Source organism: Thunnus thynnus, chromosome 9 (assembly GCF_963924715.1).
Source record: "Thunnus thynnus chromosome 9, fThuThy2.1, whole genome shotgun sequence".
NCBI classification, from domain to species: Eukaryota; Metazoa; Chordata; class Actinopteri; order Scombriformes; family Scombridae; genus Thunnus; species Thunnus thynnus.
Window position 1 is genome coordinate 19,580,223 of NC_089525.1, and position 26,990 is coordinate 19,607,212.

At 41.2% G+C, this 26,990-nt stretch overlaps 2 protein-coding genes across 9 annotated transcripts in view; one reads left to right on the forward strand and one right to left on the reverse strand.

The window, feature by feature from the left end:
* The window catches only part of flrt1b (fibronectin leucine rich transmembrane protein 1b), a 33,741-nt gene extending 11,232 nt beyond the window's left edge, over positions 1–22,509 (forward strand). For 2 of the 3 annotated variants that reach the window (XM_067599481.1, XM_067599479.1), the window contains exon 2: positions 16,097–22,509. In XM_067599481.1, coding sequence (XP_067455582.1) covers positions 19,966–22,161 — 2,196 coding nt within the window. In that variant the 5' untranslated portion in view covers positions 16,097–19,965 and the 3' untranslated portion in view covers positions 22,162–22,509. The remainder of the gene's footprint in view (positions 1–16,096) is intronic. The other variant, XM_067599480.1, reaches the window with a different exon arrangement.
* The window catches only part of macrod1 (mono-ADP ribosylhydrolase 1), a 127,989-nt gene that overhangs the window by 77,582 nt on the left and 23,417 nt on the right, over positions 1–26,990 (reverse strand). The gene's annotated exons all lie outside the window — the stretch shown is intronic.

The following is a 26,990-nucleotide window of genomic DNA, read 5'->3' on the forward strand; positions in this document are numbered from 1 at the left end:
ACTTGTTTCTTAAATTTTAGTTTTAACTATCAATAGTTTTCTGAAACATGTTAATAGATAATTTTTGCACTGTCCAAAACTATAAGACAGATGGATGTCCATGAGTAAATGCAGCTCTGTTCCCCGTACAGTTGATAGAACATCAAAATAGAGCTGCAAGGATTAGCTGATTAATCAATCAAAAGAAAATTAAGCAACTATTTTGATAATAAAAAAGTAATTATTTAAGCAAAACTGATGGGTCCACACTTACAATTTAGTAAATTGGTCAGACAGATCAAGACATTTGAAGACACCACCTGAAGCTTTACTTAATTAGCATTTTACAGTATTTTATAATGTTTTGTTGACCAAACTATTAATTGAATAATCAAAAATAATGTGGAGATTAATCTATAATTAAATAATTGTTAGTTTTTGACCATTATTGCAGCTACTGATCAATGGTTTGACGTGTGGGTCCCTGTTTACTCTGTTATTGTGTACGCAGACTAAGACATACGTGTGCATACTGGTGATGTGATACACAGTCCTTCACTGGTTCCACATTATTCCACACTGTACAGATCACATTTACACCCGGCTGAGATACGATCACAGTTCATCTCCACATGTGGCCACATCCCAATCCCAATGCGTTCAGTGTCCAGTCACACCTTCAATTCACATGTGTTTTTCCTTATCCAGATATGATAGCCAGATACAGATCACGTGTTGATGCCAGGTGTAAATGTACTAATACAGTCATTCAGACCCCGGGACGGCCCAGAATGAACAACGAAAAGTCTACTAAAAAGAAGAGTAAAATCCACTTTTCCCTTTTGCGTTTCCTTTCTGTTTGAAAAAGCAAACAATCTGTAAAGCTTAAGATAAGAAGACCAACACATGAACATTTCAAAATGGATCGTACGTTAACACAGTTGTGGAAAACACGAACAGAATCACGGAATTTGATAACAAAAATGGAATCAACTGTAAAACGTGGAAAATCATGGAATTTGCCAAAATGTGGATGCAACTTGTAAAAATCAGAGTTTCCCTATAATTATAAGACTTCGGTGCAACACCTGAGCGTTTTTTCACAGCGGCTAAGTCAAATAAACAGAAAAAAAACTATGCTGAGAGTCTCCACCATGTTTTTGTTGTCATTTACAGGCAGCTGTTTCTGTCCACTGCTGTCTGTGTTGGTGTTTCACACAGCTCAGCTCCTTCACACACACACACACACACACACACACACACACACACTCAGAGCGGCCAGCACAGAGGCCATGGTGGAGACAGTGAACTAGGTGAAGTGAAAGATAAAGTTTTACGCAAGTCAACGACAACTACGCTCGTAACTGAAAGTGCAAAAAAATCTTTGCAAGTAAAAAGCCAGTAAGAGTAATTTATCAAAACACCTGTTCAACAAGCAGAAACATGTAGAGCAATATTTCCAACTGATCCGTCCGTAGCAAATTGTTATGAACAAGCTAACAAATGAAACCTGTCTGTATGTAGACAGTTTACCTTAGTTTGCCACAAATCTTAAAATGTGGCAAATCCTTGTACTAACTCAGCTACTGGATGAGACGGCAGCAATGTTGTGTTGCATCATTGCAAATTAACTGATATATATTCATTTCATTCAATGTATGATTAAAGTGTGAATACTTTTTTACTGAATTGTTGAAAGTTTATTCATCCAACACATGATTAGACACTCTTTCCGATGACAAATTGTACAAAATTAAGACGGAAAACACGGAATTGGGGGAAAAAATAAAACGGAATCTGGAAAAAATTAACATGGATTTCATGGGGCCCTTGTAGGAGGAAGTATGGCACTGAAACAAACTGTGCTTTTATATAATTGAGGTTATGCCATGCTTTGGCTGAGTCTGTCCCCGAAAAGACATAATAAATACGATCCCTAGAAAAACCTGAAATAAATATATCCCACAGTAGACGTCAGATAAGAACATTAGAGAGATGCATTACACAAGGGAAGGTTTTAACAATTTAGGAAGCTTTCTGACACACACACACACACACACACACACACACAAACACAATGGTCGTGCATTAGGCTGTGTTATATTGAATTATGGCTTTATGTCTGAGTGTGTGTGTGTGTGTGTGTGTCAGTAGATTTGTCGGAGCAGAGGAATAGTGCGAGAGATGCAGGCAGGTCAGAGAGAATAGAAGTCGCACAGAGAGAAGTTCAGAGATGAGCTTTTGTTTGAGCAGCAGGATGACTTCAGAGCGCTACGCTGTTCGCTTACCTAGCTTTAAACCAGCTACAGGCGCCTCCAGAAATACTGGCACCTTTGATTAAGATGAGCTGAATAACAGTAGAAACAGGAAATTATCCATATTCTATTCCATTAAATTTGAGATTATTTCCATGCATTCAAAAAGAGACTGTACTGCAGACTTGACAAGAACAGAGTGAAAAAGTTATATTTTATTTAAAAAACACGCCAAGGACACCAAGAAACCATGCAACAAAGGGCATCAACAGTTGGAGCCATGTATTTTGTTTTCAGACATGCAGACTAAATAGTTTGGCGAAGTTTTTTTGTGAGAATAACAACCTCTGATACAATCAGAGAAAGGACTTTTTCGAGAATCCACGTTAACAATGTATTTTAAACACTTACAAAGCAATGTTGTGCTCACAAACTGACATTCATGTAAAAGAACTGGGGCTACTGCAGATAAATCATTTCCCCTCAGCAGACACTCGTCTAAAACACAAATGACCTGACCCTCGATCTTTTATATTGCAGGTTAATGAAAGATGACCACGAAAATTTGGACAAACTGTGGTTGTTACTGCGTCAAAATCGAAAAAATCTAGAGAAAATGAACCCAAAGCAAAGGCCAGAGATGTGATCGTCTGGATAAGGAGTTCATTTGAGGCAAAGAGTGATTCTTTTTAATCCTTCTTGGATCAAAAGCTGAGAACGTTAATGGAGAAGGACAGGTATCAAAGTATTAATGAATAAATCAAGCACCTATGGCCAGAGGTAACTGATTAGATTGGGATTAAAGAGACATTCATCATCTCATTTCTCAACATGGATTTTTTATTTTCTAACACATTTAACCCACTTTTATTTACATATATTTGTGCTGTAACTTTTTCCTCAAAAACTGAGAGCTGTATTCAATATGCAGAATAATACAAATCCAATGATATCCATCCTTGTTTACAGCCTCATAAATGAAGCTTCTCACATCAGCCTTTAAATACAGAACATTTATAATGGCTCCACATTGTTTATTCTGCAACTTTGTATCAGTCTGAGTGCATCGCCTGCAGCAAAAAAATTAGTGTTGCAATGACATGTGGTGCATGTAATTAATTTGGAACTTGTGTTTTTAAAAAAAGCTAATTTTTTTAGATTTTTGGACTCGCACCAAACTGTGTGGCTTTACTGGCAATGTTTTCCTGACTAAACCCCTGCTTAATGACAAACAGTGGGTGTTCGAATGTAACGCCTGTCTGTTGAGAAGTAAATCTGAAGAGGAGTCTCTAATTTTCACCTTTAACATGTTTTTCGGTGCATGACACAAAGCTCCTTCTTTGTTCTATAGTTCAGCTGACCAGATATCTGAGGGCTTTTCTGAAAGAAAAAAAAAAAACATCAATTTCGTGCACCCACACTAAATCAAGACGTAATCCCACAGCAGTTAAGTATTATAACAACTATTTTTCAGACCTGTGCAAGAAGCAAAATCTCTAAATTTGGACCCAAACATGTGTCAAAGTGGAACCAAATGGCAAATTACCACCAACTACCATGGCAACAAAGAGTGAAAAGCAAACACTGACACCCTATCCGGGATGATCAAAGAACACAGTAAACATGTACAAAAGCCAATAACGGAGCCGTGTTCAGACAGTACACTACACTCTGCAAATCACGACAAGATGGTGTTCGGTGGTGAGGGCGACTGGCAGGAATGTGTTTGACCTGATGTATTGAATTCCAATAGATCTCTCAGGTATGCAGGAATCACGCTTGACTCTGTGCTTGAATAAGCTTTGATAATTACCCCATAGCCTTTTTCTAGAGTTTGCTCATTGTCTCTTTATAATGAGGAACAAAGGTAAACACAGTGAAAACAGAAGGATTCCTGACTGACAGACTGACAGGAGTTGCATCAGTTTTTTTTTGGTTCCTTTACTTTACTCAGCAGCAGCAGCATATTTCACAACGATTTTCTTTTCCCTCTTTTCAAAAAGTTGAGCTCCTGTAGGAATCTTTTTTTCTTCTCCAGGTAATAATGAAATGGCGAGTGACAGGAAATAATAGAGAGAGAGAGAGAGACAGAGAGAGAGAGAGATAAAGTGGTAGTGGGTGAAAGGTAACAAAGCTTGTCAGCTGGATTTGAACCTTAAGTATTATGCTTTAGCCTGCCACCAGGAGGCCACACGTACCTCACATCTTATTGGATTTAAAATGACTTGTTTCGTCTGCCATCATGAGCACACACACACACAGACACAGACACAGACACAGACACACACACACACACACACACACACACACACACACACACACACACACACCCCTCAAAGGGATTCTGTTTCGAAGGCATAAGTGCCAAGTTCAACCTAGCGAGAGTTATTGTGACCTATCTAAGAGTGCCTACTGGTGCACCGTTGAGTGTGTGTGTGTGTGTGTGTGTGTGTGGGTGTGTGGGTGTATGGGTGTAAATGTGTGTGTGTGTGTGTGTGTGAGGAGGTGTGGGGGGGGGGGTGTCCGGCCCGTAAATTGCCTGTCTGTAGATACTTCCCGTGCATACCTCATTCTGAGCAAAGAGACAGAGAGAGAAAGCAAGAGAGAGAGAGAGAGAGTGTAAATGCTTTGAGCCGGAAAAACCCTCAATCATATTTAATGGGATTATTTATCCACGTACTGTCATGAGACGATGTGTATGTGTGCTGGGCCCTGTGTCAATATGTGTGTTTTGCTGAGAGATGGGGTATATCATAGCATCTCCTGGCACATAATATTGCAGGCAGATGGGTGTGTAGTTTTTTTTTTTTTTTTTTTTAAATTAGATAAATTTAATGCATTTCTCCTACACTGATGGTGTACAGTTGAAAACAGTGTTAGACTGATATAATGGGCCAATAGTGAAACTGTTTGTTTTTCATTCAGACATCGACCAGGTCACATTGTCCACTGCTGTGATGTGATGGAGACTCTCACCGCGGCTACTGAATATGTTTTTATTATTATTTTTTATTTATTTATTTATTTATTTATTTTTTAAATCGCAGATGGCTGAGCAGTGAAATCATTCCAGCGTGGTGTGGGAGGATTTTACTCACAGCTTCAGGAGTGTCAGTCTGTAAAAAAAAAAAAAAAAAAAAACATGCAATGAAACCTGCCTCACCCTGCCTTAAGGAACTGCCAACCCACCTAAAAGCTTTCATCTGTGAGACTTTCGCTGGCTTTTCAGTGTCCCGTGCTCTAATTGCTGTTGCAGAGGCTTTTCTGTCCTGCCAAGAATTAGATTAGATTAGTGGACAGTGAATCACTTTAAATCTGGGTTTCTGTTTACTATTAAAATGGTCAAATTTTAATTGAAAGATGGGGGAATTTTGGTTTGCAGCAGCTTCAGTCAAAGAACATGAATATTCATCGTTAAACCTGCATATTTGTCTAAGCCTAATTGGAGGTGAAGAAAGTGGGTGAAGTAGCTGGACTCAGGCTCACAGTGTTGTTGAATATATTGTCAGCACCCAACGCTCCAGCCCTCAGAGAGCCCCATGAGAGATAATACAGTTTATTTACCGCTTATGCATAAAAATCTCTGTTCTGTCTCTGTAGCCCCACAGTGTGAGGTCTGACTGTTTTAATTATTAGCTGCTGTGTTTAAAATGAAGCCGCCAGCATTTTCATTATTCGCACCATATTTATGCATAACACCTTCAATCTGGGTGTCATGTGCACGTGTGTTTCAGCGTGTGTGTGCCTCTTCTACCACTCCCCTTGTTTCCTTTTATCTCTTGACTACATCTCCCTCTTTCTCTCTCATCCCCGCTGCTGTCCTCCCCACCTCACCCTCCTCCTCCTCTTTTCCTCTCTCCAGCAGCGCTCTCTCTCAAAGTCTCGTTTACTCCCTCCTCTGCCTGTTCATTCCCTCTTTGGAAACTGGCTTCCTCCAGGGCAAAAACTCTACAGCTCACTTTGTCTCCCTGTCCGCCTCCATCTATGCTCCCCTCCTTCCATCTTTTTTTTCTTTATCCTCTCTCTTTCACTCCTTTTTCATCTTCTCTCTCCCTCTGACAATAGTTTTCAGGACCCATCTATTGAAAATTCCCCATTTGCACTGCTCACCTCTCAGTGGCTTACTCACATCTCATCAGCGGTAGAGTTTTGTCCCGTCTTTACTGTTCGGAAGAAGTAAAGGAGGAGAAGTGGAGAGAAAGAAAGGACACACAGCGAGGAACACTCCCACCACACAAGTACACAGTGTCAGGAGGAAATTGTTTAATGTAAAAGGTTTATCTTTAATTGTCGCGCTTTAACAATATCCTAACATTCCTTCCAATATACCAGAATTGAACTGAAATAAACTGAACCTATATTAAAAAAGGGATGATAAAAGAGAGGGGGGTGGAATGAAAGGGAGAAATAATAGTCTGGGATGGACAAAGGCAGAAGAAGAGACACAGAAACGGGGAAGAAGGAAACAAAAAGGAGAAATAGAACCAGAAGAATCTGCGAAAAGATTTCAGAAAGACAAATAATCTAAACGGGACAAGAAGAATGGCGAACAGGAAGGAGAAGGTGTTGAAGGAAGATGAATCTCAGAAAAAAAAAAACATGTTGAAATTTATTCTAAATATTCTACAAATGCTACTTAACACCTTCCAGCTGCCTGAAGTAGTCGGTCTACTGTATAAGTAAATTCAGAGATAATTGACCTCAACACTATTCTGAGTGAGAGGAGAGAGATTGGTGGGGGGAAGCAGAGAGAAACAGAGACTGTACCATGGTGTAAACTGCCATAGATAGTAAGTGGGAGGTAGTGTTGTCACAGTGCATAATGGTGTTGCTATCATTATCACTGGCTAGAAGAACAAAGAACAGAGAGTGAGTGTGTGTATGTGTGTGTGTGTGTATGTGTGTCTGTGAGAAAGAGAAAGTCAGCGCAAGTTCATGGGTCAAATGAGCAAAAAAGTGTGCAAGAGAGAGAGAAAGCATGTAAGAGAGACTGTGAGGGTGTGTGTGTGTCCATGTTTATTTCTGTAACTGCTCCACAGTTACAGAGTTACTTTGCATGTGTGTGTGTGTGTGTGTATTTGTGTGTGCAGAGGCGTCCATTTTAGGGGAACAGCTGCTGATGGAGGCTGGTGGCGCACAACCACCTAATCACAGATCTGCTTTGCGAAGCTGATAATACCAAAATGTTATTGACTGTGTTAAACATATTTGTCTTGACATTTATCAGCACTGTGACATTTTTTTCTTCTCTCCATGTGTGTAACAACAAAATGCTAAAAATGTTTAGCGCACTGCCTCACATTCCTGTAGTCATTCTTGAAGGGATTTCAGTGCTTAGCTTGAAATGGCAAAAAAAAAACAGATTCACGAAGGAAAGACATTTCACTGTGGATTACATTTTAGCCACAATAAAACCACAAAAAAATCACAGTTTTGTCACATGAAATATGGGATAAAGTGATGAGAACATGAGTACATCATTGCTACTTATAAGCTACTGTACCTCTGTGCTACTGTAGTGCACTTACATCTCTCTCAATACATTTATTCCATTTCTGAGTGATGGAGACAGAGTCAGGGACGGATTAATGCTCAACTTACTAAAGGGTTGTTATAAGCTTGTTGTGCATGATTTATTTATTTATTTATTTATTTCGGTGGTATTATTTTCTGCTCCAAATCTGGATGATGCACTAAGCGGCTCGAGTTTAGGCAGTACGAGTGTCCACGTTTCGTGAGATCATCGGGAGGAGGCACCTTGTTTTCCAAACAAATCGTGGCCACAGTAAAGTTTGAGCAGGGAGCATTTGTATTATTCATGGTTAAAAAACATTACAATGTTCAAAGTTTAAAGAATAAAGTTGACACTATTCTATATTTTTCTTATTGTCAACAAATCCCATGAAAGGACCAAAACCTGACGACCTGACTAATAAGTTTTGCCTGTGTAGCCAAAGCCTGATCAAATTTAGATCTCCACTGTTGTCCCAAAACTTTTAAAAACATATAAATGATGATATAAATGTGTCTTTATTATCAATGATCGATTACAGAACAGTATTACAACTGAAATTTATTTTGAGTCAATCCCACATCCTGTACACACACTGGCTGCCTTGAATACTGACTTGCGTACCAAATGCATGTATGAATCCGCAGCTGAAAATAGTTCCCCAAAAAAAGGCACTATTTATTCCTGTTTGAGTAACACTACAGTGCCCTGCTGTTTTAGGAGATTACTTAGCCTTATCAAAACTACAATTTTGCCCCTTTTTTGAAGATTTACATCTTCAAATGTGCTTGTGAAAAGTGCCAGACGGGTTAAAAAGGTCAGAAAGTATTAAGAGATGAATTAGCACACTGCTGTTGTTGTCTTTTCAAAACAACAAAAAAACAGCTTTGTCCTTGTAACGTTTTGTCCACTGCAATTAATTGATGAGGTAGAAAGTGAGTAGAAATTAGTGGCAAAAATAAAGCCAAGCCCTGGTTCGTGTGCATTACAACCGAGTGTCAAAGTGATGCTTGATAGTGAAAAACCCTGTATTGAACCTTTTCCCTCCCTTCAGATCTTTGCTGGTTATCGCTGCTCTGTCGCTTCCCTCATCTCTCTCTCTTTCTCTGCCCCTGACTCTCATGCTAAATGGAAGCTGTGTGTTGCTGTGTTAGGAAGCTAGTCACATCCCCCCTCACTCTTCTTTTTAGCCCCTCTTAAGAGTCTCTCCCTCTCTCTTTTTTTCCATTTCCCACCTCTACCTTTCTCTGTCTATCCTTAACACTCTCTCTCTGTCTTTTTCTCTCCCGCTCTGCTCCCTCTAGCCTTCCTTCTGTCCACGCCGACACCCTCGACTGATTCTGCTGGAGTCATGGCCTTCAGAGCCTGACAAGAATTCAGTGTGTGTGTGTGTGTGTGTGTGTGTGTGTGTGTGTGTGTGCAAGTGTTGGTGTGCAAGTGTGTGTATATCGGTGTCTTCAAGCATAGATGAAATATGAGCTGTTAAATATGAATGCTGGGTTATGTTCCGATGCCATGTAGTCACGTCACTCATGCATGGAGGTGTAGTAAAAATGTGCATGCACACGCGCGCGCGCACACACACACACACAAATGGCGTTATGTGTGTATGACAAGTAACTGCAGAGCTTCGGTGGTATTATTCTGCATCACATTTGCTATCCATTTGTCTGTGATACTTGCCACACACACACACACACATACACACACACACACACAGACAGAGGCCCTGGATTCAGGCTTCACTGACTTTAAACCTTGCTCAGGCTGACAGTAATTTCTGCCTCCAAATTACATTCCAATGGCTTCATAAATCTGCTGCCTCCTCCTCCACCTCTTTCTCTTTTCCCCCCGTCTTCCTGCCTCTGCTTCTCTATCTTCCCCTCTTCTCTTGCCATCCCTCCTCTCTTCCTCTCTCCCTTTCACTCCAAGCCTCACTTCATTTTTCCTGTATAAACCTCCACCCTCCTTGCCTCTATTTCACCATCGCTCTTTCTCCCTTCCTCTCTTTCTCCTTCCCCCCTATCACTTGTTTTCTCGTTTCCCCACACTCCCTCTCTCTGGCGCTGGCTCAGTAAATGAGAAACAGGGAGGCAGAGATGGGGAGGTTACGTGTGCGGGGTAGTTAAACAGTCACACTCACACACACACACACACACACACACATAAATCCATACAGATACATACACACACCTACACAAACACAGATGTACACACACACACACATGCTCACAGATGTCCTCTCACATACACAAAGAAATGTGTAAATACACACATACATGGGCACACATCCACAGTCAAACATCATAAACAGCACATTACGCTTTGATTGAAAGACAAGCATTTGTGCTGCCATATATTTGGCGAGCCTCTAAATTGACTCTGTGTGCACACACACATACACACGCACACACACACACATTAACATGCATACGCGTGTGCACACACATGGCTATTTTAATGAGAATGTTCATTTTACAGATAGTGCCTCCAGGTGAAATAATCGCCAATGTTGGGCCCTGATGGCTGGTCCAAGTGTTCTCAGGCCAGTTGTCTTTATGGGCCACAGTGGGCTACGAACACACCCTTACATCTCCCTCACTGCCGCTTTAACTGCTGCTCTGCTGCAGCCGGCACACACACACGCGATGAAGACATGGGCATAATATGCATAAGGATATAATGTAGACACCAACTAACGCATTAATACTAAATACACATGCACACACAGCGAGGCAGAGGCCAGCAGAGAACAATAGGGCCGTCTGACAATGGGGCTCAGAGGAATTCTCTCCTCCGTATTAATATTCAGCAGAGCGGATGTAGCAAGAGTGTGTGTCAGCAGGGACGCATGCTCATCAACCTCGCTAACACTGGGGTTAGGCAGCCACATGATTACAAAGTACTCAGACTTTGGTCCCCAGCCCCATAACTATTAATCCCTAGCTCCTACTCCCTCACTTCCTATCTTCTCGTTCCCTATGGTGCACAGAACTAGCACACTGCCAAGTATCACAGCTGTCACTTTTCTTTGCTTTCCATTTTCTGAATTACTCCGAACAGCCTGATGGAGCAAAGGTTTGGTGGAAATGGAGATTTGATATTGTCAATTTCTCTGCCGCCACCCACTACATTGTTTCAAATTTACAATAATGCAGATAGAAGGTCATGTAGAGGGAAATTTAGAAGAACGAAAGATTTCCTTTCGCCTGGTAATTGTAGATAAATGAGGCACAAATACCCCAGTATGCACACTTACATGCAGTACGTTTGCTTCTATAACTAGAGGCTTCTAGTCCTTCTTAGTCTCATTCCCATCTTTTGTTCTTGTTGTGCATCTTGTCTTGAGTGAAGAAAGAAGCCAGTAAAAGCACCTGTAGTACCAGATTTTCTTCTGTATTTTCCATTTCCATCTGTAAATTGTACAAGGTGACCGCTAACAACATACATATGAATGTTCTGGCCATATCCTTGTACATATGTTTTCCCATCTGTAAACCTGTAATAATTAGAATCGCTTATAGCATATATTTGCACATCCTTTCTCTAACAGCATAAATGTGTCCAACACATAGCCAATATTATTTTGTTGTGATGCGTTGTACTGGAGCCTTCAGCATCCCTGAGCTCTGAGGCAGATGCATGACCTTTATATTATTATATTTCTATGTATTTGTTCTCAGATTTCTCTGTTGTGTTATCACCAGACTTCTTTAGTGGTCTCCACAGCAGGCAAAGAAAAAAATGCTAATATCTGATCGTTATTGTTCAAAAGAAAGGGGAAAAACAAAACGGCGAGAACATTTGTTTCGCACAGAAGCAATAGTGAAAGTCACATATTGCAGCGTGCCTGTAGGCTACACAATTGTCATTGACTTGCTCACAAGAGCAGAGTGATTTCTGTCCCCCTGAGGAACGAGGCATTCTGTGCGCTCTCTGTTATTCAGAAAAAAACAAGTATAACAGAAAAGACGCACAGGGACGGTTCAGTCAGAAATGTTTTTGGCCTCGACGCTATAAAGGGTCACCTGCCCAAAGTGTTAAAACTGTGCTTTTTATTACTCTCACTACTGGAGTAAGGAGAAATAAAAGAAGAAACAGTGTGCTGGAATTGTTTAGTAGAGAAAAAGAAATGGGTTGTTTTTTTTTACAATTTTATTTACCACTTTATCACAGAATATTTTCAGCATGATTTGAGTATTTGCTCATTTCCTGCATCCCATTACTGCTTCACTGTAGAGAATTGTTTGTAAATCCCATTTTTCATAATGTTAGCAGAGAGCAGTTATTCATATGACAGTGATTTATTCTACAATGATTTGTCTATGGAGTGTAGGGATTCATGACATTAATAACAAATTTCAATGTGATCAATCAATCTTATTTTCTTGATTAATCAAATTTAAAAAATGCCCATCACAATTTCCTGAAGCTCAAAATGACATATTTTAATTGCTTGTTTTGTCCAACCAAATGTCCAAAAAGATTTTCAAATTGCTATCATAAAGGACTAAGAAAACGAACAGTCAATTAATTTTTCACATTTAGGTTAAAAAAAGACCTAACATTTAATTTAATAGCAAAACTGTTTGTTGGCAGTTAAATTTCTGTTGAATGACTAGTTGATTAATCAATTGTGCCATGAGAAACAGCGACTAAACAAAAAATTGTTTCTTTTATCTAGTTCATCATAATTCAAATGCAACTTTAAAATTCAGAGTTGTTGGCCTCACACTGACATTGCCCTACCTTTTCCACCTGATTTTAGTCTTTTTTTATGCTGTTTGAATTTGAATGTGAATGAGGGTGGTAAGGCACTCGACAGTGTCATTTTTGTAATAGATTTTTAATGAGCATGCTTTTAAAAATTGAACATTTTAACATTAAAGTGTAGAAAATGGGCGATAAACTCAAAAATCAGTCAAAGCTCTTTGTGATCCAGTGAAAAACAGCTGGCTCCATTATCAGAGGCATCCATTGACCTTTTGGAGGTTTTGTGTAATCTCTGTCTGAGAGGTTATATTCAGGTGTAAGATAAATTTTGTCTGATAATAAGTATATTTCCTGTGAAAAGTGGTATAAACCTCCAGGTACGACTAAAACTAGTGGAAAGCTTTCTGAACCTTCTTTGAACTCTGTCAAACATTGTTTTCTCCTAAATCACTAGTGTCTACTGTAGCTTTTACCTCCTAACTCATTTTTCTGATACATGCTCCCTATTTCCCCTCTCATCTCCTCTTCCCATCACACTCCCCCTAAATGGTAAATGGACTGCATTTATATTAGCAGCTTTCTAGTCTTCCGACTGCTCAAAAGCACTTTGCACTACATGTCAACATTCAACCATTCACACACACACACACACACATTAATACACTGATGGCAGAGGCTGCTGTGCAAGATGCCAACCTGCTCATCAGACCAACCGATGGCACAGCCGTCAGCAATTTGGGGTTCAGTATCTTGCCCAACTTCAACATGCAGATCGGAGGAGCTGGAACCGCCAGTCTTCCAACTAGTGGACGACCAGCTCTACCTCCTGAGCCACAGCTATGCTGTCTTCTGAAAATCCATCACAAAAAGTTTTAAGGGCAGCCTCGACATTATACAGATAGAGCTTCACATATTGATGTCTAATGGGCAATGGCAGCGAACTGTGGAAATGCTGCTGATGTTCAATATTCACATCTTGTTCAATGCAGGCAGACATTTCACCTGCAGTAGGCAAAGATTAGTGCAGAGTGGGTAGTTGGGTAGTTTTAGACATTGCAACCAATTATGAGGACTTGTTTTAAAAGGACAGTTTGCGTTATTAAAGGTGGCATCTGCTGTTAATACATGACTGATGGCATCCAATTAAAAGTCATCCATTATGATTTTACTTCGAAGCCACTTAAAAGCCTTGGCCTCCAAATTACTAATGTGAATGGACTGGAATATAATAGGTTTAGCATTTTTGAATGCAAAACTTGTAACAGCACCGAACACAAAGCTCTGTGTACATTTAGACTGTCCTTGAATAGATCATTGTCTCACTTCTCCTTAAATGCCAATCACAGAGTCGACTGGTTTTGCAAACAATGCCTGTTTAGCATTCTGTCCAACGTTGGGCTGTTTTCATTACGCATGTTAGCTGCACTCTGCACATATAAATCAGTTTACTATACCACAAACTAGGTATCAGTCTGTCGCTGTTTTATAAAAAGGACAATTTATCTTGCCACATGCTGCCCAAATTCATCTCACACCAACCGTCTAATTATCTCACTAAACTGCACTCCCAGTTTACAACATTTCTTTCCCTTTGTGGATGTAGTTAAAACACCACACCAACAAAAAAAAAAGAACAAACACCATCACACTGAGTTTAGGATGTATGGTGCACAATCTATGGTAGTGCTTGAGCGTATACACCCTTCAAGGATACACACACACACACACACACACACAGATATAAGCCTGTTGACCAAGTTCTTCTCAGCTGCTGCATGTGTCCTTTGAAAATGAAAATGAGGACGGCTTTATTTGTCTCTATTTGTGTTTAAGCAAACTGCATGATAATTTCCCAGTTGGCTATGTAGTCTACTTTGGGATGAAGTGAACAGGCGAATGTGAGCAGCGGAGCAGTTAATGGCCTTGATGAATCTGTCTCTGCACACTCAGTATGCCTGATGAAAACCTTACATTTCTAAAGCCAGTGTTCACTGGGGGGTTTGATTCTGCACACAAGATACAGGCACTTAGCGCGTGGTGGTTATGAAAGCTCCAAAGCTTTGTTAAAAAAAAAAAAAAAACAACAACAACAAACAGATATAAAACATGGAGTTACCTTAATGGGAGGTTTGTGTCCACTGGGAGCTGTTGTGCATATACAGCACTGACCTTCAGGAAGTATTTTCATGAGGTACTTAATTTTAAAAGGTATAACTGTTCTGATGGGGATAATTATTAAGCCTGCGCCTTTTAGTATTTCATATTGTGCCAACACTGTAACCCAACATTACATCTTGGCATCATTTAAAGAAAGCTGGTATAAAAAATTTGAAGACATGAAAGCGCCTCATCTACACAGCCTCTTAAAAGCACATTTTTATTTATTTTAGCAATAAACACATGTAAGATGTTGTGCCTATATTTGAATATTTTTTGCAGTAAAATATACAAGTCGGACTTGTAAAGCAATCATCATGATGGATACAGTATATGAAATGACTGAACTGTTCAGTCAATATTATACATCTTATCACTAAAACCCTTAAATGTGTGTACTCAAGACACAGAACTTCAACATAAAGCTAAACATTTCTGGTTATCTCAGACAGTTTAGTAAAGTCTGAGCCCCAAGGCCCATGACAACTCTCTGTATGCTCTGTATTCTACAATAATACATTACTGTTAATCACAAAAAGTCAGATATACTTCACTCCAGAAACAATGATCCCTGGGAGATACAAGCCTACAAGATACCACTCATCACTGTAACTTCTAACCTCTTACACAACAGATCTCAAACTTGTGTCAGGACTCACTTGTCTGTTTTATACTTTTGGATGGCCATGAGATAATGACAAATGTTTTAACAAAGATGTAATGTGTTTTGTAATTTGTACCATTTTTTTATATTTTGGTTGGTTTCCAGCTGAGACATACAGTTGTTTACAATAGCTAAGGGGTAGGGCTATGAAATATTCTTTGTTTGGAGGTTCACTGCACTATACATACTGTATGCAGCCTGTGTTTGGGAAGTCAAAATACACATCACATCATTTAAGGGATGTCAGAAAAGGAAATGCTGCACCTTATAGTTTCATTTTAATTCCTTCCTACTCAACTGAAGAAGTTGATAAACTGACCCAGGACCAATGTCATGACCATATGCATCCTCAATTACTCTGTTTAAATTTGATTCACTTGTTTGTGGTTCGTGCATTTGCACGTTAAACTATAAAACATAAAGTCTTAATAGAATAGCACTTTCACTCCAGCAAAATATCTTCATCGTCCTAGGAGTTTTACAAGATGGTATAAAACAGAAATCATCAACCAAAACCGTTCAATGGAATAAATCCATTTCCTGAGAGCCTGCGGTTTGATATAATCAAGAATACTTTTCCACTTCATACATTGATTCCAATAACCAATCCATTACTTTTACTGGACAACATACAAAAAAAATCATAGAATGCATTGTTTACTATATCATGACCTTTAGTCTTTCTTTTTGTGCACTTTGTTTTGATTTCTGATATTTAACAAAAGGCCACTTTAGAAAGAACAACTGTTTACAGTCAGCCTGATTTATTATATCTCCATATAAAAAAAAACTCTAACACTGTATTTGTCTTTTCAGGTTGGTGCTCGCTACCACTCCACCTGCTGTCCTGCTGAAGCAAATCCCAGTGAAGTGCATCTTTGGGAATCCAGCCAGCAGTCCATTTCTACCAACCTTTGGGAAACCTTTTCACACTGAGCCACGTGACTGGCCATCACAGCGCTGCTTGGAGCGGGCTACATACAGCACACAGTCATCTGGCTCTGCTGCCTCTGAAGATGATCTACATGAACTGAAAAGGAAGTGATCAAACATTTAACAGTGGAGAGTGAGGTGGTAACTGAGAGGAAAGAAGCTGGACCGCAGCTCTGCTCTCACAGCCTGTACTCTGCATGCAGCCAACCTGTCCATCACAGTCTCAAAATGTACTCCTTACATCACTGAACTGTGAATTTATGTTGTACTAATTGTTATAATACAACCTATAATAACATCAAATTTCCATAAGGACACTCTTGGATGTTTCCGAGCTATTTCTCTTTGCGCTGCTCATTAATTAAAACCACAACCTGGCTATTGAAACCAAGCGTAGCACAGCACTGCACTATTTTTGCATGACCCACTGATTGCAAGAGTATCCAGGATTGCTTTTGACTTCGAAGAAGGAACCTTGAGCCCTTAACCATCTTCTGACTGTTTGCCCAACTGTAGCATTTGGGTGTGGAGGGGTTGTTTCAAGTTAGGCCTCTGGATGCTGGTTGAAGATGACTTGAGTTGGCAGGCTTAAAAGCCCCTTACCCAGAGACAGAGAGAGAGACAGTGAAAGAGAGAGAGAGAGAGAGAGAGAGAGCGCTTGGCACTAGGACACGTGCACAACACACAAATGTGGGTGCCGAGGCGGCTTTGAGCCATGCTGGTGTTGCTACTTGTGGGGCCCTGGAGTACAGGCTATCATCATCCGTATCATCATTCACCCAAGCTGAGGAAGATTCAACGGCCCCAAGGAACGAGGCTACACTTCTGAACGACCTAAAGAAGACTGGGAAACTGCACTAACACAGAGAATCCACAGCGACGTCCTCAAATCACACCTATAGACACACTAATACGCCTCTCCACAAATCCTTGATACAAGGAAAACAAAGCTGCGGCAGACGTGAAAGGCACAGAGACCAAGCAGGTTAGCGAGCCCTCTGCAATCACACCCCGGGTCGATCAGACTTTTTACACACCCTCACACATGCACACGCATGCACACCACACCAACATCTTGCTTTCAGCTACATGATAGAAAAAAAAACAACACACAAACACACACTGGCTCTGTACTCCAACAAAGGCTTTATTTCAGAGCATGATTGAAATGTTAGGGGAAAAAAAACACCACAAAGGGAGAGGAAGGCGAATGCGGAGGCGAGAAAACTGAGGCTGAGAGGGAGTGAGAAAGAGAAAGGGGGGTGGGGGTTGGAGAAGTAGGGGGTCTGTGTCTAAATGAAAAAGAGAAACTAAGTCGCCAAGGAGGAGAGGACAGGAGAGGAGAGAGGAGGTCTGGGCAGGAGGACTGAACCAGAGCTGATTGATCCAATCTCAGTGTGTAGGAATCAACGGACGACTGAAGAGGAAACGATAAAAGAGGATTAGAAAGAGACAGAGACAGGAGAGGAGAGGAGGAGGATGACTGCACAGACACTTCTGTAAACAAACCTAAGAGTGGATATAATGAAAGATTATGAAGGGGAGGAGGTGGTGGTGGTGGGCGGACGGGAGAGGTGGATAGCGTGAAAGATAAAGATGTAGAGATAGGAGAGCGGCGTAAGAGAGAGCGACAGTTGGAGAGAGTGAGAGAACGAGCCAGGGAAGGAAGAAGAAAAAAAAAATATCTAAGGATCATTAAGAGGATGTGTCGATAGGAAACCTTGGCATGTAGGCAAAAACACACATGCAGGTTTGTGCCAAGAGCATATTTATGAAAGGGAAGCGGGGATAGTGTGGCACCGAAGCATATGCTAGTTGATATTCATAGAGCATTCCCAATATGGTCTCAGCTTCTACCTTGACACTCCTTTCTGTGTCCATGTGTTCCTCTCCCTTACTGTTTCTGTCTCTCAAATGCCAGTGATGCTCGGAAATTTGGCTAAAAATACGAATCGGAATAGAAAAAAGTCTGGGTCCATGTTGGATTGCATGGCACACGCTCTTTTTTCCCCCCTGCATATCAAACTGCCTGTGTCGAGCTTAGACAGGGGCTGGTTGTTGCTGATACAGATCCCAGATGCACACGCAAGCATGTGCAGGTACACAAATGTTGCTATTTTTACACCTATCTAAAAGTAAAAACAACAACCAACCATTCTTTGGTACCATTCTTCTTTTTTTGCAGTAAACTCAGCTGATACTGACTTGAGTCTTCACTGCCAGGAACTCATTTCCCCTCTCCTCCTCTCCTCCTCTGACTGACTGTCCAACTCTCCATCTGTCTCCTCACCACCACCACCCCCCACATCTCTTCTATTGTTGCCATCTCTTGTTTGCTTTGCATGGATTTTGACTGCAGCCAAGGGGCAATTTTGCATCTAGCACTGTGTTCACATACGAATACACACACACATAGACATCCATGCGTGCACAGAAGGGAGGAAAAAAAAAAAATACTTGCCTTTAGAAGATTTGTTTATCAAATGTGCTGTCAAATCATGTCAGGCATTTCATGTCAGGGCAAATTTTCCAGCCTCAGGCAACCCAAAAGAAAGGGTTCAAACAAGAGTGTGCCACAATGTAATCTCCACAACTTTCACCACTGTATATTATTCATATTCTATAAATAGTGCGCTGTGAATGTGAGTGAACAGAGATAATTTTATCTGAATTGTAAATTTATGTTATTGATGTCAGTGTCAGGGATTCTCTAGGAGACAAGTCATAAAACATCGACTGAGGAACGTATTAATGTTGCAGAAAAATGCTTCTCTGTAAAACATTGCGCTAAAACATTTCTGGGGATTTCAGGACGCTTTCTTGAATAATTTATAGAAATTTCACGAACAATAACAACCAAGACAAAACATGCATTATACATGTCAGCTTGTACCGAGACTCTGTTCTGTACGTGAATGCTTTGTGTTTGCTGTGTTTATTTATTTGTGTGCGCATTTCTCTGCGTATGCGTTGGTCATAACCTCAAACAGATGTGTTGTGTTTCTGAATATAGTCAGGAACCAGTGAAATCCTGCATTTCTAGAACTCCATTCACATGTATACTCTTTATAATTTCAGTGGAGAGTAAGATACAGTATAGTGCAGTCATAACAAGTTCACTACTTCTGTTGTCTTCAAAGCTATCAACGGCACTGTGAGCAATTAATCGGATTTCCTTCTCCCCAATCTCTCCTCCATTTTAGTTTCATGTCACTCACTCCATTTCAGTTAATCTCCCGGAAAAAAAATCTTCCTCCCTTATTTTTCCTCCCTGCAACTGTCACTGTCCAATTTTCTCCATCTCTGTCATCCTTTTGCTTTCTGTGATTCTTGTAATCTTCCTCGCCCACTCACTCCACCCCTCATCACTCTCTCTGCCTCTAAACGTCCATTTGTCTTCTGCTTGGTCGCTCTGACCCATATAATGCTGGACAGCTTCTCTAAAGTGCTTCTGATTATTCAATCCTCAAATCTTCTACACTAAAGTAATAAGGAAAAAACTTTACTTTTAACAGCAGGTAGAAAAAACAGCCCCTCTGTCAAATAATTTTAGAGAAAGAGGTTAAATGTGTGGTTTGCCTTGGACCATATTTATCTAAAATGTCTCTCTTTTTTGCCAACAACACTTTTTTCTCTTTTGAATGTAATGATTCACTCCTCCTTTGATTTCAGATTCAGTTCGTTGCAGCTTTTGTACTTGTTTTAACCCAGTTTCCCATTTCCTCTCTTTCAATCAGGAGCTGTGCACCAACATGGCAGCTGAGAGTCTTGCTGAGCTCCGTGATTGGCTCTTTCTGCTCCTCCTGTGCCTCACCTTATTGGCTGAGGTGCTGGAACTGGCGGCAGCGGCAATTGCCATGGAGACGGGCGAGGGAGATGAGGGCATTGTTTGTCCCTTAGTGTGCCGCTGTGATGAGGGTTTTGTCTACTGCAACGACCGTGGCCTCAGTATAATTCCTCCACTTCCATTAACGGCTGCCATCCTCTACTTGCAGAGCAACCGGCTGAGTAATGCCGGGCTGCCTCCGTCACTGGAACGCAGCACTTCCATACGAGTGATTTACCTGTACGCCAACCAACTGGATGAATTCCCTATACACCTCCCGCCTTCATTACGGGAGCTCCACTTGCAGGATAATAATATACGAACGTTACCGCGATCAGCTCTGGCCAAGTTACCATTATTAGAACGTTTACACTTGGATGATAACTCTATATCCACAGTTAGCATCCAGGAGCGAGCTTTTTCTGGGACTCCACGGCTTCGACTGCTGTTTCTGTCTCGGAACCATCTGTCAAGCATCCCTGCGGGCTTGCCAGCATCCTTGGAAGAATTGCGACTAGACGACAATAGAATCAGCACCATCCCGACTCATGCCTTCCGTGGGCTATCCTCTTTGCGGCGCTTGGTCTTGGATGGGAACCTGCTGGCCAACACACGCATTGCAGACGACACCTTTTCCCGTCTTTCTAACCTAACTGAGCTGTCACTGGTCAGGAATGCCTTGCAGTCCCCGCCAGTCAACCTGCCTTCAGCTCACCTTGTGCGGCTCCATTTGCAGGACAACGGAATGACCCACATACCAAGAGGGGCCCTAGATGGGATGCGGCGGCTACAGAGGCTGGACTTGTCAGGCAACAATCTGACCAGTCTCCCTCGAGGACTTCTGAAGGACACAGAAAGCCTGGAGTTGCTGCTGCTGAGAGGAAACCCCTGGTACTGCGGCTGCAACCTTCGCTGGCTCCACGCCTGGCTACACGGCCGAGGGGCTGCAGTGACAGTCAGGGGTCTGTCCTGTCAGGGGCCCGAGGCTGTGAGAGGCCAGATCCTCAGAGACCTAACCTCCCTGATGGAGCAGTGCGAAGGCCCCCCTGCTGGTCCAAGTACTGGCATGGGGGTGAACCCACCAGATAAAGATGGAGGAGAGGATGGTGTTGCAGGGGGCCATGCAGTGGCTTCAGTTCCCCATGGCAGCACCACCACCACCTCTCTGTTGGTTCCCACACAAGGTTCCCTCTTCACCCTAAGAGCCAAGCGGCCAGGCCTGGTAATGCCTCTGCCTCCAGGTGAAGGGGGACAGGTATCTGGAGAGGCCCTGGACCTGACTGTAAAACCTCTCTCTTCGGACAGTGTGCTGGTCAGCTGGTTGTGTCCACAGCCGGCACCCTCATTCCGCCTGTCATGGCTGAGGTTGGGTAGCAGTGCAGCTCTTGGTTCCATAACAGAGACTCTTGTACCTGGAGAGAGGAGGCAGTACATCCTTACCCAGCTCACACCACGCTCCCATTACCTCATCTGCCTGCTGCCACTACGACAGGAGCCTTCCTTTGGGGGGTCAAGCATGGGGTCATCTCGAGTTGGCAGCATTGACATGGACAATAAAGACTCGTCCCCGGCCTGTGCTCAGATAGAGACTGGAGAAGCTTTGGTAAACTCCGGAGGGGAGGGGTCAGATAAGGAGGGACAGGACTCAGAGCTAACAGCCTTGCCATTGGCTGGGATCATAGGGGGTGCCACAGCATTGGTAAGCCTGCTGTTAATCTTTGGCATCTTCTGCTGGTATGGACAAAGAGCAGGTTACATGTCAGGAGACACAGGCTCATATAGCAGGGGCCGTGGTGGAAAACATTATGATGACTATGTAGAGTCGGGCACCAAGAAAGACACTTCCATCTTAGAGATCAGGGCCCCCCCTGCAGGGTTTCAGATGACAGCTATGGCCCATCAGCCCCTGCAGCCTAAGCTGGAGGATGTCACCTACATCCACACCATTTTCCCCTCTTCCTCCTCTTCCTCCCAAGCCAACGGGACCTACCGGAGCAACCACGGAGCTGGCAGCCTCAATGGCACCATCCTCAGCCAAACCAGCCACCATCATGTCACTTATGGTACCAACCGTGGCTACAGAGAGGGTGGCATCCCCGACATAGATTATGCCTACACGTGATGATACAGGGACATACTCCCTGAGCCACGAATGCCAGGTGCCATTTCTATGATGACGACCCCTTGGCCAGTGGCCATTTTGTCCTTGGTTTCCAAAGTACCCTCTGTGCCTCTGCTGGTTCAACTTTGATTGGTTTGCTAAGTAGAAAAGACTGATTTCAGCTATGTTGATTGGACATTGCTATTGAGTGACAGAAGTAACAGTCCTACTATAATATCTACTACTGTATATTACATAATACAGTAGACCCTTCTTTCTGCGCTACTTATAGTTATAAATGGTTACGTTTTCTCTTTTGGATATCTCAGTGTCTTTCAAACCTACTGTTCTTCTCAGCTCATAATAATACACAGTAACTTATTTTAAGGTTGATATACTAGGCTTAGCTGATTTAGCAGGAGATATATTTATAATATGAGGAAAAGGCACTTGATGTGTATAGAGATAGCTCTCATATCTTCCTACCAACTGTACGCTCTGTGCTGTATAGATAAAGGGATGACAGAGGGAGAAATCAATGGTTGTTATAACTCACAGATGACAATGCATCATGGTTGACATGAAAAGATGTGTTCCTAGGCCCCCCTCCCTTCCTCTGGTTTACTCCCCTCCTTTTTAATTTTTCCTCCTTTCCGCCTCTCTTTTTTTTATTTTTTTTTTTAGCTGAGGCTCTTTCCTTTTATTTCTCTCGTGTCTTTTGTGGTGCCGTGAGCAGAGGACGACTTTGTTCTCGCCAAGGGAGCTGACAGCAGTGATAACAGTTCTGACAGAGACGGGAGACACAAACCACAGCATGGGGAGACTAATGAGAGGGAGAGAGAGAGCGAGAGAGTGGGGGGTGATGGATAGATGGATGGAGAGAGAAAACATAAAAGAAGACAAGGGGAGAGAGAGAGAGGGGTGCTCTGTTTTGGGGATGGAGACATTGAGTGAGGTGTGTTGGCTTGAGGCAGAGAGCTTGGACAGAAAAGGAGAGAAGAAAAGAAGATAAGTGAAAAAAGGGCGTGTGAAAAATGCAGCGGCAGGAGCTAAAAAAGCAGACAAAAGGAAAAAGGATGGGGGATCGAGGAGGGTGTGGGCGGGGTAAAAAAGAGGGGTGATAACTGGAATAATGTGACATCATCATCCAAAAAAATGGCTCAAGTTTTACCCACAGTGTATCCACTACTGCACTCTAATTCTACCCAAAAACAGAGTGATAGTTCACTGCACACTTCCTTCAAGAATTGGTGTTTTCAGCTGCCTGTGATCATTAAAGTCAAATGTTGACTCATTACATTACTATTTTTTGGTACTCTCCACCTTATTATGCATCTTCATTAAAATATAATCCCATTTACATGCCGCAGATCATGATTTTCTAAACGTTATTAGGCTAATACAAGGAAGACAAGCGTGGCAAGACAATCGAAGAAAAACGATTTCTAAGACTACAAGACAAATGACTGGCTGGAGAAGAAAGGCTCGCTCTCCCTCCCTGAATTAAAAAAAATTACAAAATAACCAAGAATACTGCATGTACCCAATTACTATTGTGGTCTGGTCTCATTATTAAATTACCTCAGCAAATTAAGTGAAAGAAACCTAATCATGCATCTTATAATAGTAACCCCATTATCTTCAGGACGCTGGTTAAACCTATTTAATTGAAAACCAGGTTTATCAGCTAATACTTTTGGTGGAAGTCGGAACTGCTGTGGTCTTATTATCTGTAATACATCTTTTCAACTTCATGAAAAAATTAGTAGTTGTAACTGTTTTTAGTTGTATTTAAAGCGACATAATACAATCCTAGGAGTGGGTGATATGAATAAAATGTAAAATGATAAAATATCCCCATCATTGTATGCAATTCTATACTGTGATATAGTGCAACTTCTGGAAAATCAAGTGATGAACTGTAGGGATAAAAGTACCTAACAGGTAATTTGACTAAACCAGCGAATTAAACACCTGACGAATTAGAACACTTCATCTAATTGCTGCAACTATCCATTATTTCCTCAATTGATTAGTTGTTTGGTTGATAAAATGTCAGAAAATGGTGAAAACTGTCAATCACTATCCTCAAATGTCTTGTTTTGTCCTAAAAATATGATACAATGCGCTCAATTTACAATAATATAATGAAAACTGGGTGCTGGATCCTTAAAGTAGTCAATAATGAAAAAGAAAAGCTAGGACAGCACTCCAAATTTACTTTTTTAATTGCCACACAGACGTTTCGGGCAAGATGCCCTTTTTTGGCGTGTGTACTGGCAATTACAATTATTATCACAATTGCCAGTGAAAAAAGTAAATTTGGACAGCTGTCCTAGCTTTTCTTTTTCATTATTGTTTTGTCCCGACCAACAGACCACAACCCCAAAATATTCAGTTGTCTATCATCAAATACGAAAGAAACCAGAAAATATTCACATTTGCGAAGCTGGAATCAGAGAATTTGGACTTTTTTTCTTAAAAAATGTCTCCAAATGATCAATCAATAATCAAAATACTTGACAATTAATGTAACAACTAATCAATTAACTAATTGATTAATCAACTAATCATTGCAGCTCAAAATAAAATTATATAAAATTCCAATATTATAATAAATCAGTCCTGCTAATTGACTTGTAACATTACTCACAATGGCTCTATACAATCAAAGATAAGGTCATTGCTTCTATTCATATAAACTTATGGCAAAGTGTCTGATCTTAGATACATTTATGTCATCAAAGGTAAATATTGTCATAATGCCTCCAGCCCTATCCTGTGTGTTAAAGTGCATTAGTTGACTCAGGGCCTGCCCTTTAGCTTCGAAGGTCTCAGTTCAGGAAAGACACAGCTCTGTTAACAGGGGATCAGAGCCGGACCACTACACTGTGCAGTAAGACACACACACACACACACACACACACACACACACACACAAACAGCAAGAGGGGACATGCTTTCCAACTGCATCTCACTGACTCCACTAATATACTTTAAAGGAGGAGGAACTTCAAAGGAAAACCCACAGAACGCCAACAAACAGCCAGAGATTATAAAAGGAAGAGGAGAGGGTAGGGAAAGAAAAATAAAGAGTGAGGGTGTAGAGGGGAAGACGAGGGGGTGATTTAGATAGAGCCTGTAAGTGTTGAAACCCATTCTTACTTTCAGTAGCTCTCTTTCTCTTTTCCAACCTGTGTTACTGTATACCAGTAATATTTGAAGAGCTCCAGTGTGGGTTTTAAGTTTTTTTACGTCTGTTTTTGTTTGTGTTTTTTAAGAGCACTGAAGCTTCCTTTCATTCTGTGTAGAAATCCGTTTCCTTTAAAATGTCACCTTTGGATGTGATAATGAAAACACTATGTATAAACATAAAAATGGGTGCAAAATGCTATTCCATTTATTGGTCTGTCGTCTCTTTTTCTACACAGATGAATAAAGACTTCTCAAAAGAAAGGCAGTTTCATGACTTCTTTGTGTGTGTGTGTGTGTGTGTGTGCGTGGGTGTGTGTCTATGTGAGGTTCATTAAATCAGAAACAAAGGCTGGATATATCAAATAATGTACTGGAATGGCTTAAAAAAAATAAAAATCGATGGGAATCTCACATTATTAATATGATTTATGACAAGATGGAGTGGACCTCGTTAAATCGCACACACTGGATGAATACATCACGGCTATACGCTCCGGTTCAGTTTGGAAGAATGTGCAAGCTCACAGCGGACGCATGTTCAGTGTTTTTCTATCCCGAGAAGTCTGTGTGTTTCAAGACACATGAGAAACAACGTGTGTGTGTGTGTGTGTGTGTGTGTGTGTATGGATGTATTTATGCTGTGTGCTCCTGTGTTTGTCCGAAGACATGTCTCTCATTCTAAGTGAGTGCTAATGCTTGTGTAAGCATGGATCAATATAACGAACGGGGGAGTGTATAAGTGTCCATCTTAGAGTAACTGCGTGTGATGGGTGTTTGTGAAGTAGAGCGTCAGAAAGAAATATACTGTATGTAGATAGACATGGTTTGTTATACAGTGTGTGCTGTCTGTGAGATAAAGATGATCCGTGATTATGCATGTGTGCAAAGGCGTACTGTAAATGTGTTGCAGCTGTATCTCCATGTCTGCGCTCTTAACGACAATGCCTTGAGTTCTCAACAGTCATTATGAAGGCCTTTCACTGTTGCAGTCCGTTATCTAGCGTCAAGCCCTCCAGCTTAATTATTCAGACTCATATTAAACCCAACAAAAAGATGTACATTCAGAGACTCCATTACATGTGTGTTGGGTCTGAATTGTGTTCTTTTACTGCAACAAATGGGATCAATGTGGATTTTTCAGATATGCTTCCATTAAAGATCCCCTTCAGTCATGTTTTAAGACATAAAAATATCCTGCTAGGAATAATAATCATTAAAAAAATCAGTTAACTAGTTAAAAATTCTTAAAATGACATCTTCTCCTTCTACCTCATTAAATAAATCCAGAATCTATGAATATTTTTAATTTCAGAAGAAGTTCGACACAAGATATCTCTTACTTCTCTGTGAGGCTTCAAGTTTCCACATCACGCTTGTGTAAGTTGCATGTTGGACCATGATTGGGTCCAAATTAGTTGTGATGTCACAAATCTTACTCATAGATACACGCCTTAAACTCAGCCTTTTAATGTCAAACTCTGCTCATACATCATTCTGAACAGTGAAGCTCAAACATCAAACTGAAGTAACAATAAGAAAAGCACATTTTTGAGTGGAAAAGGACTTAAAGTTACACCAACAAGTACGTCATCGATCCAAAATGAAATACTCAGGAAGAAAGAAAAGTGCTCCAGTTTCAATGCTTTGCCTTTTAC